Source organism: Ornithorhynchus anatinus, chromosome 5 (assembly GCF_004115215.2).
Source record: "Ornithorhynchus anatinus isolate Pmale09 chromosome 5, mOrnAna1.pri.v4, whole genome shotgun sequence".
Lineage (NCBI taxonomy): Eukaryota > Metazoa > Chordata > Mammalia > Monotremata > Ornithorhynchidae > Ornithorhynchus > Ornithorhynchus anatinus.
Genome location: NC_041732.1, coordinates 55,950,568 through 55,965,206, shown reverse-complemented (window position 1 = coordinate 55,965,206; position 14,639 = coordinate 55,950,568). Strand labels below are relative to the sequence as shown.

Here is a 14,639-nt window from a genome sequence, read left to right as displayed (position 1 = left end):
TTGACCGAGGCATCCCCTCCATTCTCCTCTTGCCAACTCATAGGCATAGTCCTGGCAAATGGCACCAGGTTTTGGGGCCCAGACTGCTGTGGTCTGGGTGGGGGTCTGGAGGGGACCAGGCCCAGCCTCACCTGCAGATCCCATCCCACTGGTCTCCCGGTCGCCACTTTGTTCCTCATCTCCACTGCCTTCCGCGCTGCCTGACTCCGACTCGCTGAATGTTGGTGGTGGGGGCGGGGTCAGTACCATGGGAGCACTCAGGGGAGGCCGAGCCGTGGTCCGGGCCTGGGTGGGCAGCCGAGCCGTGGTCCAGGCCGGGGTGGAGGGCCGGGCTGTGGTGATCCGTCGGGTGGTGGGCCATGGATGGGGAGTGGTCCCAGGTGGTCTGGTCCTTGGCACCGTAGCCCCTGGCTCTGGCATCCTGGGCTCCGCTGGGGGCTCAAAGTCCTGGGATGTGGGTCTCGGGGCCCGGGGGTGGGGCTGGTCTGGGGGCTGTGTGAGCAGAGCTATGGGTACGGTTGTGGCTGGTTGTGTGGGCACAGCTCCATGAGTCACAGATTCTGGAAGAGACACAGGTTGGGGTGTTTCACAACAGGAAGGAATAGGGTTAGGTTTGGGGAAGACCACCTTGATAGAGAGGGGTGGGAGTGTCCAGAGTGGGGACTTGGGGACAGGCTGGAAGAGGGCAGAAGCAGTGGATAGAGCAGGGGTCTGGGAATCAAAGGGCCTATTTTTTTCTTGTTTTCTTTTAATAAATATGGTATTTGTTAAGCATTTACTATGATGTCAAACACGGTTCTAAGCCTGGGGTAGAGAAAAGTTAATTAGGCTGCACACAGCCCCTGCCCAAATGAGGCTCAGAAGCTAAGTAGGCGGGTGAACAGGAGAACTGAGGCATGGAGAAATTCAGTGACTTGCCCAAATTCACACAGCATGTAACTGACAGAGCTGGTATTAGAACCCAGGTCTCTGACTCCCAGGCCCATGCTTTTTACATTGGGCAACACTGCTTCTCATCCTGGCTCTGCCACGTGTCTGCTATGTGACTTTGGGGACGTCACAATTTCTCTGTGCCTCAGTTACCTCATCTGTAAAATGGAGATTAAGATGTGAGCCCCATGAGGGACTGGGACTATGTCCAACCTGATTATCTTATATCTACCCCAGAATTTAGTACAGTTCCTGTCACATAGTAAGTGCTTAACAAATATCATTAAAAAAAAAAAAAGAAAGCGAGAGAGAGAGAGAGGTCATCCTGCGTGGAGACAGGCAGTGGAAGAGACAGAAAAGATCCTTAAGATCCTTTCCAATCATTGAGGCTAGGTAGAGATGACTGCACGGGGCAGAGGCAGGGGCCAGGGGCAGGAGAACAGGGGAAAGGGACTGGGAAGAAACCTTCCCTAATTAAGCCCTCGTGCTTATGAATGTATCCATAATTGATTTTAATTTCTGTCTCCCCCTCTAGACCCCAAGCTCCTTGTGGGTGGGGAATGAGTCCATCAACTCTGTTGTATTGGACTCTTCCAAGCATTTAATAAAGTGCTCTGCACACTGTAAGTGCTCAATAAATACCATTGACTGAATGACTGAGGACTGGACCTGGGGGAGGGGGGTAAGGGGCCAGGAGCAGGGGGCCAGAGGCCTAGGGGTAGGGATCTCTGGCTGGAAACTTGGGACTCTGGAGGACAAGAGCTGGAGGAAAAACCATGTAGCCCGTGTAGCACCCTGCCACCTGGTCCACAGGGAGGGATGGACTCCTGGAAGGTAAGGAGGCACTCACCCTGGCACTGCCCCAGGTGTTTCACAGAGATCTCCTGCCCCTGGCGGCATGCGATGGTCTGCAGCTGGCATCGGTCTGCATAGGTCACCCCATCTGAACCACAGACCTGGGGGTGTGGGGACCGAACGCAGACAGCGGGGTTTGCCCCGTCCTCTCTGGCAACTTGGCCTGACCCAGCAGGTCCCCCTCCCCTGACATCAGAACCCCCCTGGGCTCCCCCGGCTGACCTTGGTCACGTTGGGCTCCGGGCAGAGAGGTGATGGGCAGGAACAGTGGGCAAAGCCATCGACCTCCACACAGGTGGCCCCAAACTTGCAATTCAGCTCAGTGCAGGACTTCGGGGCAGATGGGTCTTAAGGAAGAGTAAGGCGAGACGTGGTTCGTGGCCTGTAAACTTGGGAGCGCCTCAGCCCATGATTACTGCAGCTATACCCTCCATCCCCTACCCCCCGGTCAGGCTTACAGGAAGCCCCAGCAGCACCCACCTTCCTGGCAGCCACTGGCACCCAAGGCACTGCCATCGGAACACTGGTTGCACTGCATACCCGTGACGCCCGCCTTGCAGGAGCACAGGCCAGTCATCTGCTCACAGTCATCCCGTACTGAGCCCCTCGGGGAGCAGTTACAGGCTGTGAAGGTGAGAAGCGGGGCAGGCGTGCACGCACAAACACACACACACACACACACTCATGAGTGGCTGGATCTTGGGCATACCCATCACTGGGGAATCCTGGGGCACAGGCAGACAAGCCCTCGAGTGGGGAAAGTCCTTGGGAGTCTGGGGGTCAGTTGACTGTTTGACCTGACCTGGCAGCCCTGCTTGGTTTTGTGGAGCTGGGATGTCCCAGGCCCACCTTCCTTCACCCACCCCTCCATCCCCTGCCCAGCCCTTCTGCTCCCGCCACACAGTGGCCCCCCTCCCTGAACCTTTTCGCCACTCCGCCCTACCATCCCAACCGCTCTGCCCGGCCCCACCTCCCGAACCCCCCACCCAGATCCTCAGCTCATCTAACAACCCTGCTCTTCTGCCTGGCCCCACTCCCGGCCCTTCCACCGGACCCCATCCGGAGGGCTGTGTCTGGCCCCGCCACCCCCACCACAACCTGAGGGCATCGGACATACGGGTGCAGCCGCTGAGCCCTTCGGTGACGATGCCTCGGAAGTTCCAGAATCCCGGCTCGCAGCGGTCGCAGCGGGGGCCCCCTACGCCGGGCCGGCAGGAGCACTGGCCTGAGGTCGGGTCACAGACACCCCCGTAGGAACCATACAGGTTGCACTGGCAGCTGCCTGCAGGGGACAGACAGACAGATGGACAGAGAGGCTCTCAGGCCTGTCCCTGTTGACTAGGGTCTCGGAACCACAGGAGTGGCAGTGGGCAAGGCAGGGGACTAAGCTCTGAGGAGGGGATACTGGGGTCCAACTCCATCCCTTCCCAGCCTTAGTTTCCCCATTTGGAACCAGTTCTCAAGGTAAGGGGTGGCATGGCAGCAAGAGACTTAGGGTGAGTGTTGGGGAGGAATGGAAATACAGTCTTCTTGCTGGCACATGGTTCTGACACAGTAGGGGCCAGGGAGGGGATACCTCTCTGTGGACACAAGGGACCAGGGAGGGGACACCTCTCTGTGGACACAGGGGGCCAGGGAGGAGACACCTGTCTTCAGGTCTAGTGGCCCCACCCAGCCTCAGGAGGAAGGGGAACAAGCTGAAGGACCAGGGGCCTCACTTGGACAACCGGCCAGGCCGACGCCCAGGGCCGCGGTGACACCGTCCGGGCAGCAGCCATACACGGTCTGAGCGCAGGGCAGCACGGGCAGGGGCAGGGGTGGGGGCGACGTGGGGGAGGCTGTGGAGGGAGACATGCCATCACACGACAGGCACACATGGGAACTTCCCATCTACCACCGTCCATCCTGGGGGGCCTCGGAGGAGACCGGCCTCTAGCCTGGCCCCTGGTCCCTGGCACTTGCCACCATGGCAGGCCCCTCACCGTGGCAATCCCCATAACTGCAACAGCACACCCCCACCCTGCCACTGCAGCAGCTCCTCCTCGATGCATCCCCTCCCTAGCATGGCAGGTCCCCTCACCCTGAGAGCCCCTTAACAGCAGCAGCCCCCACAACCATGGTAGCGCCCCCTTCACCCTGGTTGCCCCCCTCACCCTGGCAGGCCCCTTGGGCAGTGGCATAAAGGTCCAGCTGTCTCTCACAACGCCTCTTCTTCAGCTCACACTCGTTCTCGTATGTGACACCATCAGAGCCGCACACCTTGAAGGGGGAGAGAAACTGAGCCCAGGGGTCGGGGGCGAGTCAGGGGTTGGGAGTGGAGGCCGGGGGTCGGGGGTCAGGCATCGGGGCTGACCGGACTACGCAGAGTGGTCTGGCAGGAGAAGTCACAGATGCAGCGGTCATCCTGGTCCTCCGCGTCCTCATCCCACAGGCCCCCAAGCCGCCGGCACCGTTCCCGCTCACACTCGCCCCCGTCACCGGAGCCAGAGCCCCCTGAGCCGCACTCTGAAGAGAATGTGGGGAACAGGGGAGTAGCCATGGGGAGCTCCCGCCTGGCTGAGTTCCCCGCTACCAGCCCCGAACACCTGAATTCCTGGCCTCAGCCCTAGGGGAGGGGAGTGAATCCTTAGAGTGCTGGAGGTGGATGAAGGACAGAGACCCCTCTCGGGAGGGGATCAGGATGTCCCCCTCCCCTCTCCATCCCAAAAGTAGCCTTAGGGCTGGACTGAGGAGTCTCAGTGTCTCCAGCCGCCTGCAGGGGGAAGGGTCAGGGGTCAGACAAACAGCCCTGCGGTCCCTGGGTCAGGGCAGAGAGCAGACCTGGCCCAGCACCAGTCCCAGCCCCACCCCACCTTCCCCTGGGAGGTGCTCACCATCTTCACAGACCCCCGCCTGGGCCTCCTCAATCTTCTCTGCCCGACGGCAGGCAGCTGCCCGCAGCTCACAAGCACTGGAGTAGGTGACCCCATCACTACCGCACACCGGGGAGGGCGCCTGCCCTTGGGGGTCACAGCGCGGACACTCGCACTGGCCGTCCACACATATGGCTCCGAAAGAGCAGACCGTGGCACCACAGGTCTCTGGGAAGCGGGGGAAAGCAAGAAGGCTCAGGACCACCATCAGGGAGTCCTGCCCTGGACCAGGGCCACTGCCAGAGTCAGGGCCATCTGCCCTGGATCAGGGCCACTGCCAAGGTCAGGCCCGTCTGCCCTTGGTCAGCAGTCAAGTTGATTTGGCTGAAACTGTACAGGACTGGGAGAAATTGGATGGGGGAGGAAGAAGGGGTTTAGGGGAGGGGGTCAGGGGCCAGGGACCAGGGGGCGGGGGACCCTGGGGCAGGGGTGTTAAGGAGGGGCCAGGGGCCTGAAGCGGAGGACCCAGGGACAGGGGCATGAAGGAGAGGGGCAGGGGCCAGGGCAGGGGTATGTGCTCACCACAGCGGCCCTGGGCCACCACCCGAAGTGGGGTCTGCTGGGTGCAGGCGTGGACATGCAGCTCACACTCGCTGCCGTAGGTTTGCCCATCAGAGCCGCAGACAGGCTGGGCGGAAGGCACACACTCCGTAGGGCAAACGCAGCGCCCAGTCTCTGCTTCACAGATGGCACCAAACTGGCATGACCCACAGCGATCTATGGGAGGGAGACTCTAGGGTCATGGGGGGCAGGGTTCTCCAGGGAGGAGCAAAAGCAAAGAGGCAGAGGGATGAATGGGTTGGGTGGTGACTGTGACCCCTCTCCCCCATCCACCTGAAATCCTGGGGAGGTGTTTCATACCTCCAGATGGATGGGGGTGAGCCGTTCTCAACGCCCCGACAGCACCCCACTCCAAGTTCACCCCTTTTCTTTCCCCACTTGCCAACCCACACTGTGTGTGTGTGTGTGTGTGTGTGCGCGCGCGCGCACGTGTGGCACCTGTGATCAGTGTGTTCATGTTGGTGTTAGTGATCATTTTCTTTATGAGAGTATGTGTGTGTATGTGTAGGGAAGGAGGGGGAACCGGACGCAATGGACTGACCACAGGCCCCCCGATTCTGGATGCGGATCTCCTTCTGGAGGACACAGGCCATGGCGGTCAGCTCGCAGGCACTGCCATAAGTGAGGCCGTCGGAGCCGCACACAGGGTCATAGCGCCCAGGACAGCCCTGCGGGCACTCGCACGTTGCTTGCCCGTTCTTGACCACACAGCTAGCCCCGAATGGGCACTCGACATCAAGGCAGGGGCTGGGAGGGCCCTGGTCTAGAGGCAGAAGAGAAGAGCAGGGTCAGACTGAGCCCTGGGAGTTCCATCCTCCCACTCCAGCTTTGGCTCTGCCCAGTCCAGCCCAGCATAGTCTGGCTGTAGCCAGGGCGTGAGGGCACTGGGGGCTTAGCAGGGATGGAGGCTTGAGATTGCGGGGAGGGAGGGGGTGTTGCACTGAGGGTTGCTGGGCTCCATTGTCCTGAGAAACTGCTGCTTGTGTATGAGAAGCAGCCCTAGTGTCCTGCCAGAATCCAATTCTGGGAAGGAGAGGGAGAAGGGAAGCGAGAGGGACACCTGGGGCTTGCTGCAGGCAGGACAGAACGTCCAGCTTTGGGCAAGCTGAGCTTCTTGGGGTTGGGGGATGAAGTGAGGAGCCTGTAGGGGAGGTGGGGAAGAGAAGGAGCCAAGAAGCCGAAGAGGAAAAGTGTAAAGGGCAGAGACAGGACACAGTGACAGAGGGGTGATATGTTAGACTGACAGAGGGCACAAGACACCCCTGAATTTTCCCCTCCCCTTTCCCCTCTTCTCTGCTAATCCATCCGACAGGGATCCAGGAGCTTCCCACCAAACCCGGCCAAAGCTTGGAGGAAAGTAGGGCAGAATTGAGGGTTTGGCACCTTGGGGTGCTCTGCCTCAACCTGGGAACATCCTTGAACTGCCCTCACCCCTTACCCCATTCCCCAGCTGTGTGTCTAATGTTAAAAGGTGGGAAAGGCGGAGGTCTGGCCCACAGCAGCAGGGCCTGTCAGAAGGCTGGGGGCGGGGAGGGGTTGGGGGGAAAGCTCGCCGAGGCCGAGGAAGTGCCGACCTCTGGCTGAAGATGCTGCAGCCGGGGTCGGGGGAGATCTGCGGGGCAGCACCTCAGTCTTCCCTATGGGCTGGGCTGGAAAACACAAGACACAGACCAAAGAGGAGAGGAAAGAGGAGACGAGGCAGAAGCACAAAGACATGGACTAATAGACAGGGAGACAAAGAGACAGACAAAGAGACAGAAGGCAGGCAGAAAGAGAGAAAGATGCAGACAGGAAGACAGAGCAGGGACAGAGAAGCAGAGTGGATAAACTGAGGCAGAACTGGGGAGACAGAGCAGGGACATGGATTCAGAGCAGAGACAGAGGCAGAGCCAGGGAAACAGAGCAGGGACAGAGGCAGAGCCAGGGAGACAGAGCAGGGACACAATGGCAGAGCAAGGGAAACAGAGCAGGGATACAATGGCAGAAACAGGGAAACAGCGGGGACACAGAGGTAGAATAGGGAAACAGAGGAGGGACATGGACTCAGAATAGAGATCCAGAGGCAGAGCCAGGGAGACAGAGCAAGAAGAGACATGGAGCAGGGACACAGACACAGAGACAGAGATGCAGAGTGCGCGTGCTTTACTGAGATCTCTCCACTGCGTTTTGCCCTGCCTGACCCCATTTCTGACCACTCCCAACATGAAGATCGGGGCCCACCTGCAGGCCAGGGGCCAGAGGGGGGACAAAGACCCAGCGTGGTTTGTACTGCTGCCCTGGCAGGATGGGATCTGGCCATGCTGCCCCCCAAAAAAGCTCTGTGTCTCACTCGCTTGTTGGCCAGAACCATTTGAAGTGGTGAAGGCTGCAGCAGCAGCCTTGAGGACCAATCTTCCAGGAAAATTCCCAAGACTTGGAAAGGGTTCTGCTCCACCCACCCATCCAGTGCTGCCCAAGCTCTCTGGCCCCACTGGGAGCTGGAGGGCAAGAGAGAGGCTGGCAGAGGCTAGTTAGAGCTGGAACTCTGAATGAGCTCCCAAGGCTGGGGTGGGCAGGATACAGGACAGGAAGATAAGGGCAGGGACACTCACTCTTGAGACTCAAAACCCTTTTTCCACCCTCCAGTGGTCACTACAGGTGTCCTGTTTCCAGAGGGATCATCCCAGCTGAGTGCCCACAGTCTCTCCCCCCATGCCTGAATGACCAGTCCCCTCCTCTCCCCTCCCTCTGCCCATTCCCTCTCCCGAGACCAGCCCAGCCCAGCACGCACAGGTGGAAGGGCAGACAGACAGATAACCCCTCGGCAGCTGACTACTTACAGAGATGCAGGGGTCCACAGCCGCATCCGGGGCTGCGTGGACTGGGGGGTGGAAGGACGGGGAGGGGGGTGGGAGAGCTGTAACGGGGCAGGGGGAAGGAACGGGGGACAGGGATGACTCATGGATGTGGATGGCATGTGATGGTACCCAGAGAGGCAAGAGAGTCATAGGAACAACACAAAGTAACATATTTAGACATACAGACAGTCAGAGGGGTCACAGAAGCCCCCTAGGTTGGGGCAGGACCCAGGGCTGGGGTCGGGGGCGCCAATAGGGTCACAGCAAGGGGCTGGCAGGGGTCAGAAAGAAGGAAAGGGCCAGGGCGGAGGGCCGGGGCACTAGTCAGGGAAGAAGAGGGTGTGGGGGTGGGCAAGGCGGCCAGAGCCTGCTCTTACCACAGGGGCCATCATGTTTGACGGGGATGGCGATGCGTTGGGCACACTCGGCACGCTGTAGCTCGCACAGGTTGTCAAAGGTGCGGCCACCATGGGCACAGAGCGGGCGGAAGGCGCCGTCGCAGACGATGCGGTCGCAGGAACAGCGGGCGCCTCCACGGCGGTTCAGGCACACGGCATTGAAGGCACAGGGCTCAGAGCACTGGTCTGGGAAAGAGAGGGCGAGGGCTGGAAGTGGGGAGAGGGGGCACAGGGGCCAGGCACCCCCACCCTGGAACTGCTGGAGCCCCACCGAGGCTATTCCCTTGCCTGGGGCTGGGCTCTGGGCGGAAGGCTCATGGAATTAGACTGAAGAAGTTCAAGTAACCACTGGCATCCTGCCTCCCCCACGAAGTCTTCCAAGAATCTCCAAGACTGGGGAGGTGGGAGCAATGGAAAGGGACTAGGGACAAAACAACCCCATCCCCTATGATCCTCTGCAGCCCTCCCCAAGGCCCTGACTCAGCTTATCAGGTCCCAAATGCTCTGTACTCTGCACACAGTAAGCGCTCAATAAATACAATTGATTGATCTGGATGGGCAAAACTCTACCATAAATTCCTCCCCTACAAGTCCCAGGAGCCCATGATGACCTTACTCTCATTGGCTCCTGCGGTCACTGGCCCCAGAGAGGGTGGACTACTGGCAGACCTCCTCTCTCTGCTGTTTTGAGGAGAGGATGGGGATATGATGAGGCATGTAGGGGGGACTGGAAGTTGGCCCCCAGCCCTGACCCCTCACCTCCCTAAGCCCAGAGCTGATTTCCTTGGTTCCAGGAAAATAGGAGCCCGGAGACCACAGCCTGGCTATGCCTCCACCCCCATCTGATCCCCAACCAACCCAGATCTCTTCCATCTTATGGCTGGCACCCCCCACCCCCTCATCCACATGGGCCCAATCTCACTTAAAACTGGCCCAGACCTCCCCAGCCTGCCTGGCCGTGGTCCCACCCATCTTGCAGTTGGCAAACCCAAACCCCTCTCCCACCCGGCTCCAGCCCTGCCCACCTTGAGGCTGGCACGGCCCCTTGCGGACCCTGCGAATCTCGAAACCGCGCAAGGCCCCCGTCCTTCCCATGGCACACTCGCTGGCATATGTGACACCATCATCCCCACACACCGGCTCCCGCCGGGGTGGGCAGCTCTCGGGCCGCAGCAGCATGGCAGCGTGGCGTGTGCCAGGGTCCACCCGGCACACACGGTTCAGATCATTGAGGGCACCATGGCATGGGTCTGTGGAGGCAGGGAAGAGGCTCCAAGCAGGATCAGTTTGCCCCCCCCATCCCTAGGCTCATCTCCTCTCTACACCACCTCCCAGCCCACAGCAATCTCCTCTCTTCCAACCCCCACCCATTTCTTCTCTGCCACTCCTCCCCCATGTCAATCTGCCTTCTGCCACCCCTCCATCCTGCCCACCTCCCGGTCTGAAATCCCTGCCGGACTCCAGGAACCCACAGGGTCCCCTCCAAACCCCCATTCTCCCGGCTCCAAATAAGGATCTTTCTTGGAAAGCCAGGCATCCTTTCACCCTTCCCACAAGGACCGAACGCTAATGACCAATGGGTGACACTCCCCCCGCCCAACCAGGGCAGAGAGACACTCACCGCAGGGTCCATCAAACTTCTTGAAGATATTCCGGTGGTGGGTGCAGGCGTGCAGGCTTAGCCGGCAATGGCTGGGGTAGTCCTGGCCATCGCTGCCACACACTGTGCCTGTGGGCACGTCGTCGCACGACGCTGGGCACAGGCATCTGGCTGACCGCCCGTCAGCCGCGGGGACGCAAGAGCTGCCGAAACTGCAGGACACGCTAGAGCATGGGTCCTGGGAGCCTGGGAACATGAGTGGGGTGGGACACCAATGAGAGCAGCAGGAGTTGGTGAGACCCCCAAAGGGAAACCTTTTGCCAGCCCTGTCCCAGTCCACCCAGGCTCCAGGAGCAAGAGTTAGGGCAGTAGGAAGAGGGTGTGTGCGTGTGCATGTGTGCCTGTGGATGGAGCCCAGGCCTAGAAGTCAGATGGACTTGGGTTCTAATCCTGGCTCCGCCATTTGTCTGCTGTGGGACCTTGGGCAAATCACTTCACTTCTCTGTGCCTCAGTTACCTCATCTGTAAAATGGGGATTAAGATTGTGAGCCCCCATGTAGGACTGTGAGCTCGTTACCGGGCAGGGATTGTCTCTGTTGCCGAATTGTACATTCCAAGCTATTAGTACAGTGCTCTGCACAGAGCAAGCGCTCAATAAATACAATTGAATGAATGAATGACTGCATCCAACCCGATTTTCTTGTATCAAGCCCAGTGCTTTATACCATGCCTGGCACATAGTAAGCGCTTAACAAATAGTATTATTATTATTAATATTATTACTATTATTACACTCATGCTTGCAGGGTTGGGGACAAACTTGGATGAGGATAATGGGAGATGGGGGGGAGGGTGTCTGGGGTCAGGCCTTAGTGTGTGCCAGACCTTCTCCTCATGGGGTCAGGGCTCTGCTTCCCCCTCCTCTCCAGGTAGCTCCTACACCCCCCTCCCACCTCACCACTCACCGCACGGCCCTTTGCTGATGACCTTGATGCGCCGTTGCTGGGTGCACTGGGCCCGGTCCAGCTCACACTCGTTGCTGTAAGTGGAGCCGTCAGAGCCGCAGACTGGGGCCACCACCGGGGCACAGGGACTTTTCCTGCACACACAGGCTGCCTGGGCCGGCTCCGCCACGCTCCGCTCACACACCGCGCCGAAGCCGCACAGCATCCCCCGGCACGCTGCGGGGACCGAGCATGACGTCAGTGGGGTCCGGGGTCAGGGGTTGGGGATGGGGAGCAACAGGGTCAGCAGGATCAATGAGGCAGGGGGCAATGGGGGTGGGGGGTAGGACCAGTGGAGAGGGTGGATGGGCACTAGCTCCTAGGCAGGGAAGCCATGCTGCGAGAGTGCGCGCATGTGCACAAACACACACACATACACACATGAACACCCACCATGCCCTTGACCCACCACTTAAGAAGCCTGGCCAGACCAGAGCACCTCCCAGTGCCACCCGGGCATACAATCGTTTCTCAATCATTTCTCAACTCCAGCACCGTTTCCCATGGGCCCTGGCGCCAGCCTTTGCCATTCCATCCCAGATGGCGGGCCCCATGCCAGCAGCAACACTGACCGATGGGTTCTGGGGAGGTGGTCACCAGAGACTCCCCTACTCACTGTCTCCAGTTGGGGGCTGGGGGCAGTGGCGCCTCCTTATGGAGTAATATCCCCATTCATTCATTCATTCATTCATTCATTCATTCATTCAATAGTATTTATTGAGTGCTTAGTATGTGCAGAGCACTGTACTAAGCACTTGGAATGTACAATTCAGCAACAGATAGAGACAATCCCTGCCCATTGACAGGTTTACAGTCTAATCCCCAGACCTTGAGGGACAGAATTGTGATCCCTGCGGGCACTCAGGTCCTCCTTATGGGGTAAATCCCTCAGACCATGAGGGCCAGAATTGTGACCCCTGTGGGCAATCAGATACAGCCAGATGAGAAAAGCTCATCACTTTGACTGAGGCTGGTGGTGCCAGGCTGAGACCACAGGGCAGGGGAGGAGAGGCTGGGGTGGGACCCAGAGGAGGGGCTATGGGTGGTCCCCACCAGGGCCCCTCCCATCCCATGCACTGGTCTCTGGGGCCCCTCCCATAGGCAAGGTGGACTGAGGGACAGGGGACAGAGTCCTCCTTTGAGCCAAAGCAGCTTGGGGCCTGCCCAGATGAGGCCAGAGCAGTACTGGCCACAGGGGCGCATACAGAGACACACAAATTCACTCAGAATCTCTCACACACACAGTCATCCACACTCACACATACAAACACAAGGAGTCAGGAAAGCAGCTCATTCCTTCCCCTTTACCCCCTTGCCAGACACGGGCCCTCCCCCCGACTCACCAGGCAGCCGGTCATTCTGGAGGGCTTTGAGGGGAGAAGGGAGAAGTTGGGGAGGGGAACTGGCCGGACAGAGTCTATAAACTGCAGCCCAGGTAGAGGCCCAGGATTAGCTCTAGTCCTCCCCTCCCTACCCTGATGCTTAGCTATTCTCCTCCCTACCTGAAAACTCATAGAATTTCCCAGTCAACAGCCCCTGCCCAGCATAAGCTTACCTTCTATAGGTCCCTGAGTCTCACCTCCCTCCCATTTCCCTCTAAGGTAAAAGTTCACTGTGGGCAGGGAACGTGTTTACCAACTCAGACTGAATTGTCCCAAGCAATTCCATTATACCGTCCTCTCCCAAGCATTTAGTACAGTGCTCTGCACAGAGCAAGCGCTCAGTAAATTGATCTCTGACTCTTTACTCCCACCCTTCACCTTGTCTGGAACTCCCATGCTCTTCAAACCCACCAAACCAAGTAACTCTTCATCTTCAAAGCCTCCTACAAGTTACTTCTTCTAGGAGGCTTTCCTTCCCAGGATTGGATTGATTTCCAATCTAGGAAGGGCAAGGCATTTCCACCAATCACAGGGGGCACTCAGGCGTGGACTGTTTCATTTATTATCTTCCTACCTTTGTTATTTCTATTTGCATGTTTACACCTCTGGCTCCCATTGCATTCAGACCACTGGACCGCTCTGCCTATCTCCCCGCATTAGCCCAACTGTGCCTTCTATTTTTATCAATGCTTTATGCTCAGCAGGCACTCAGGACAGTGACCAGCCCCCTTTAGGTGCTTAATAAATACTGTGCAGAGGGAAGGGGCCTAGGGAGAAAGCTGGGGTGTGGGGGAGGGCGACGACACGGCGATACATGGGAAGGACAGAGACTTCTGGGTTTTGTGCACAAGAGGGGAGCAGGGAGTCCATTAAGGCCCATCTGCTTGGCATTAGATTGACCATGAATAAATAATGGCCATGAGGCTGCCAGGGTCCTTCCTTCCCTCCCAATCACCCACCCACCGAACCAGGACAGGAAGGTCTATTGTTCCCCCTCCTCTCCCCCACTTAATGAACTCAAATGGGGTTGGGGGGAGAGGAAGGAGTGCAGTAACATGAATGGAGACTCCCCCTCCCCTCTCAAGGCCACTACACCCACTGAAATAATGCTGTGAAGTGACTTGGGGTCCTGGCCTGGGGTTGTGGAGATGGGGCAGGGGTGGGGGGTGGAGGGGGTGTAAAAATTCCAAGCAGGGAGGAGAGGCAAGGGGAGATGGGGGCTGGTCCGGAGGAGAAAAGTGAGAAGCGGGAGGACCTTTTGCCAAGAAGACAGATCGGGTCCCTCCAGTGGGAATTTGTCAGGTTTGTCCCACTCCCTGGCCAGCACTGCATCCCTCTGGAACCCCTCACCCCTGCCTCAACACCTCCCCAACAAGGCTTCCTGGGGGAGGCAGGGAGGGGAACCTGGGATCACTCCCTGGCTCCACACTGATGGAGGAGATGAGCAGGCAGATGGACGAGCAGATGGGAGGGTTGACAAGAGCAAGAGCTGGGAGGGCTGACAGGGCTGGGCTGGCTAACAGACAGGGCAGGGTTAGCTGGTCAAGGCCTGGTGGGCCAGTCAGGACTGAAAGGTCTGATGGTCGAGAGAACGGGGGGGGGGGGGGGGGGGGGGGGTGGCAGGGGGAGGCAGTGGGAGGATACCTCTTTAAGCCCCACCTCCCTTTAGGGCTCACTGGCTCACAGGGGGTGAGTGCTGACAGAGAGAGATGGAGACAGAGAGACAGAGAGACAGATGAATGGACTTGGCTGTCCACAAACTCTCCAAAGGAATTAATGGGAATGGTAGGGGGGAAGGGAAGGGAATGGAGGGCCATTAATGTACTAATCCCCAAAAGAGTCAGGGCCATTAAACCGATAATCCCAGGCCCCACCTAAACACAGGATGATAATTCCCTGGCCAGGCCAGCGTCCCCTACCGGCCAGAAATAATCTTGCAGGAATGGAAAAATGCCCATGCATCCACCCCATAAGGACACTTCTTCCCCATCTCCCAACCATGGCCTAACAGGTCCATGTCTACTGCATCCCCAGCGGGTCCCATTGTAGAATGCCTGGGAGAATAGCTCCTCCTCCTTCCCTTCTTGCCAGCAGGAGCTGTCCTCCAGCTGTGCCCACACCTGGGTAAGGGACAGGCCACCTATAGGGGGTGGGGAGAGG

The 14,639-nt window shown here is 58.7% G+C and overlaps 1 protein-coding gene across 1 annotated transcript in view; it reads right to left on the bottom strand.

Moving 5' to 3' along the window:
* The window catches only part of AGRN (agrin), an 80,102-nt gene that overhangs the window by 16,368 nt on the left and 49,095 nt on the right, over positions 1-14,639 (bottom strand). The window contains 15 exon segments of the mRNA XM_029065172.2: positions 132-560; positions 1,781-1,886; positions 2,008-2,132; positions 2,266-2,409; positions 2,903-3,067; positions 3,504-3,623; positions 3,939-4,044; positions 4,139-4,290; positions 4,659-4,865; positions 5,220-5,414; positions 5,800-6,021; positions 8,473-8,679; positions 9,519-9,743; positions 10,115-10,339; positions 11,059-11,274. Of these exon segments, the coding sequence (XP_028921005.1) occupies positions 132-560; positions 1,781-1,886; positions 2,008-2,132; positions 2,266-2,409; positions 2,903-3,067; positions 3,504-3,623; positions 3,939-4,044; positions 4,139-4,290; positions 4,659-4,865; positions 5,220-5,414; positions 5,800-6,021; positions 8,473-8,679; positions 9,519-9,743; positions 10,115-10,339; positions 11,059-11,274 (2,844 nt within the window).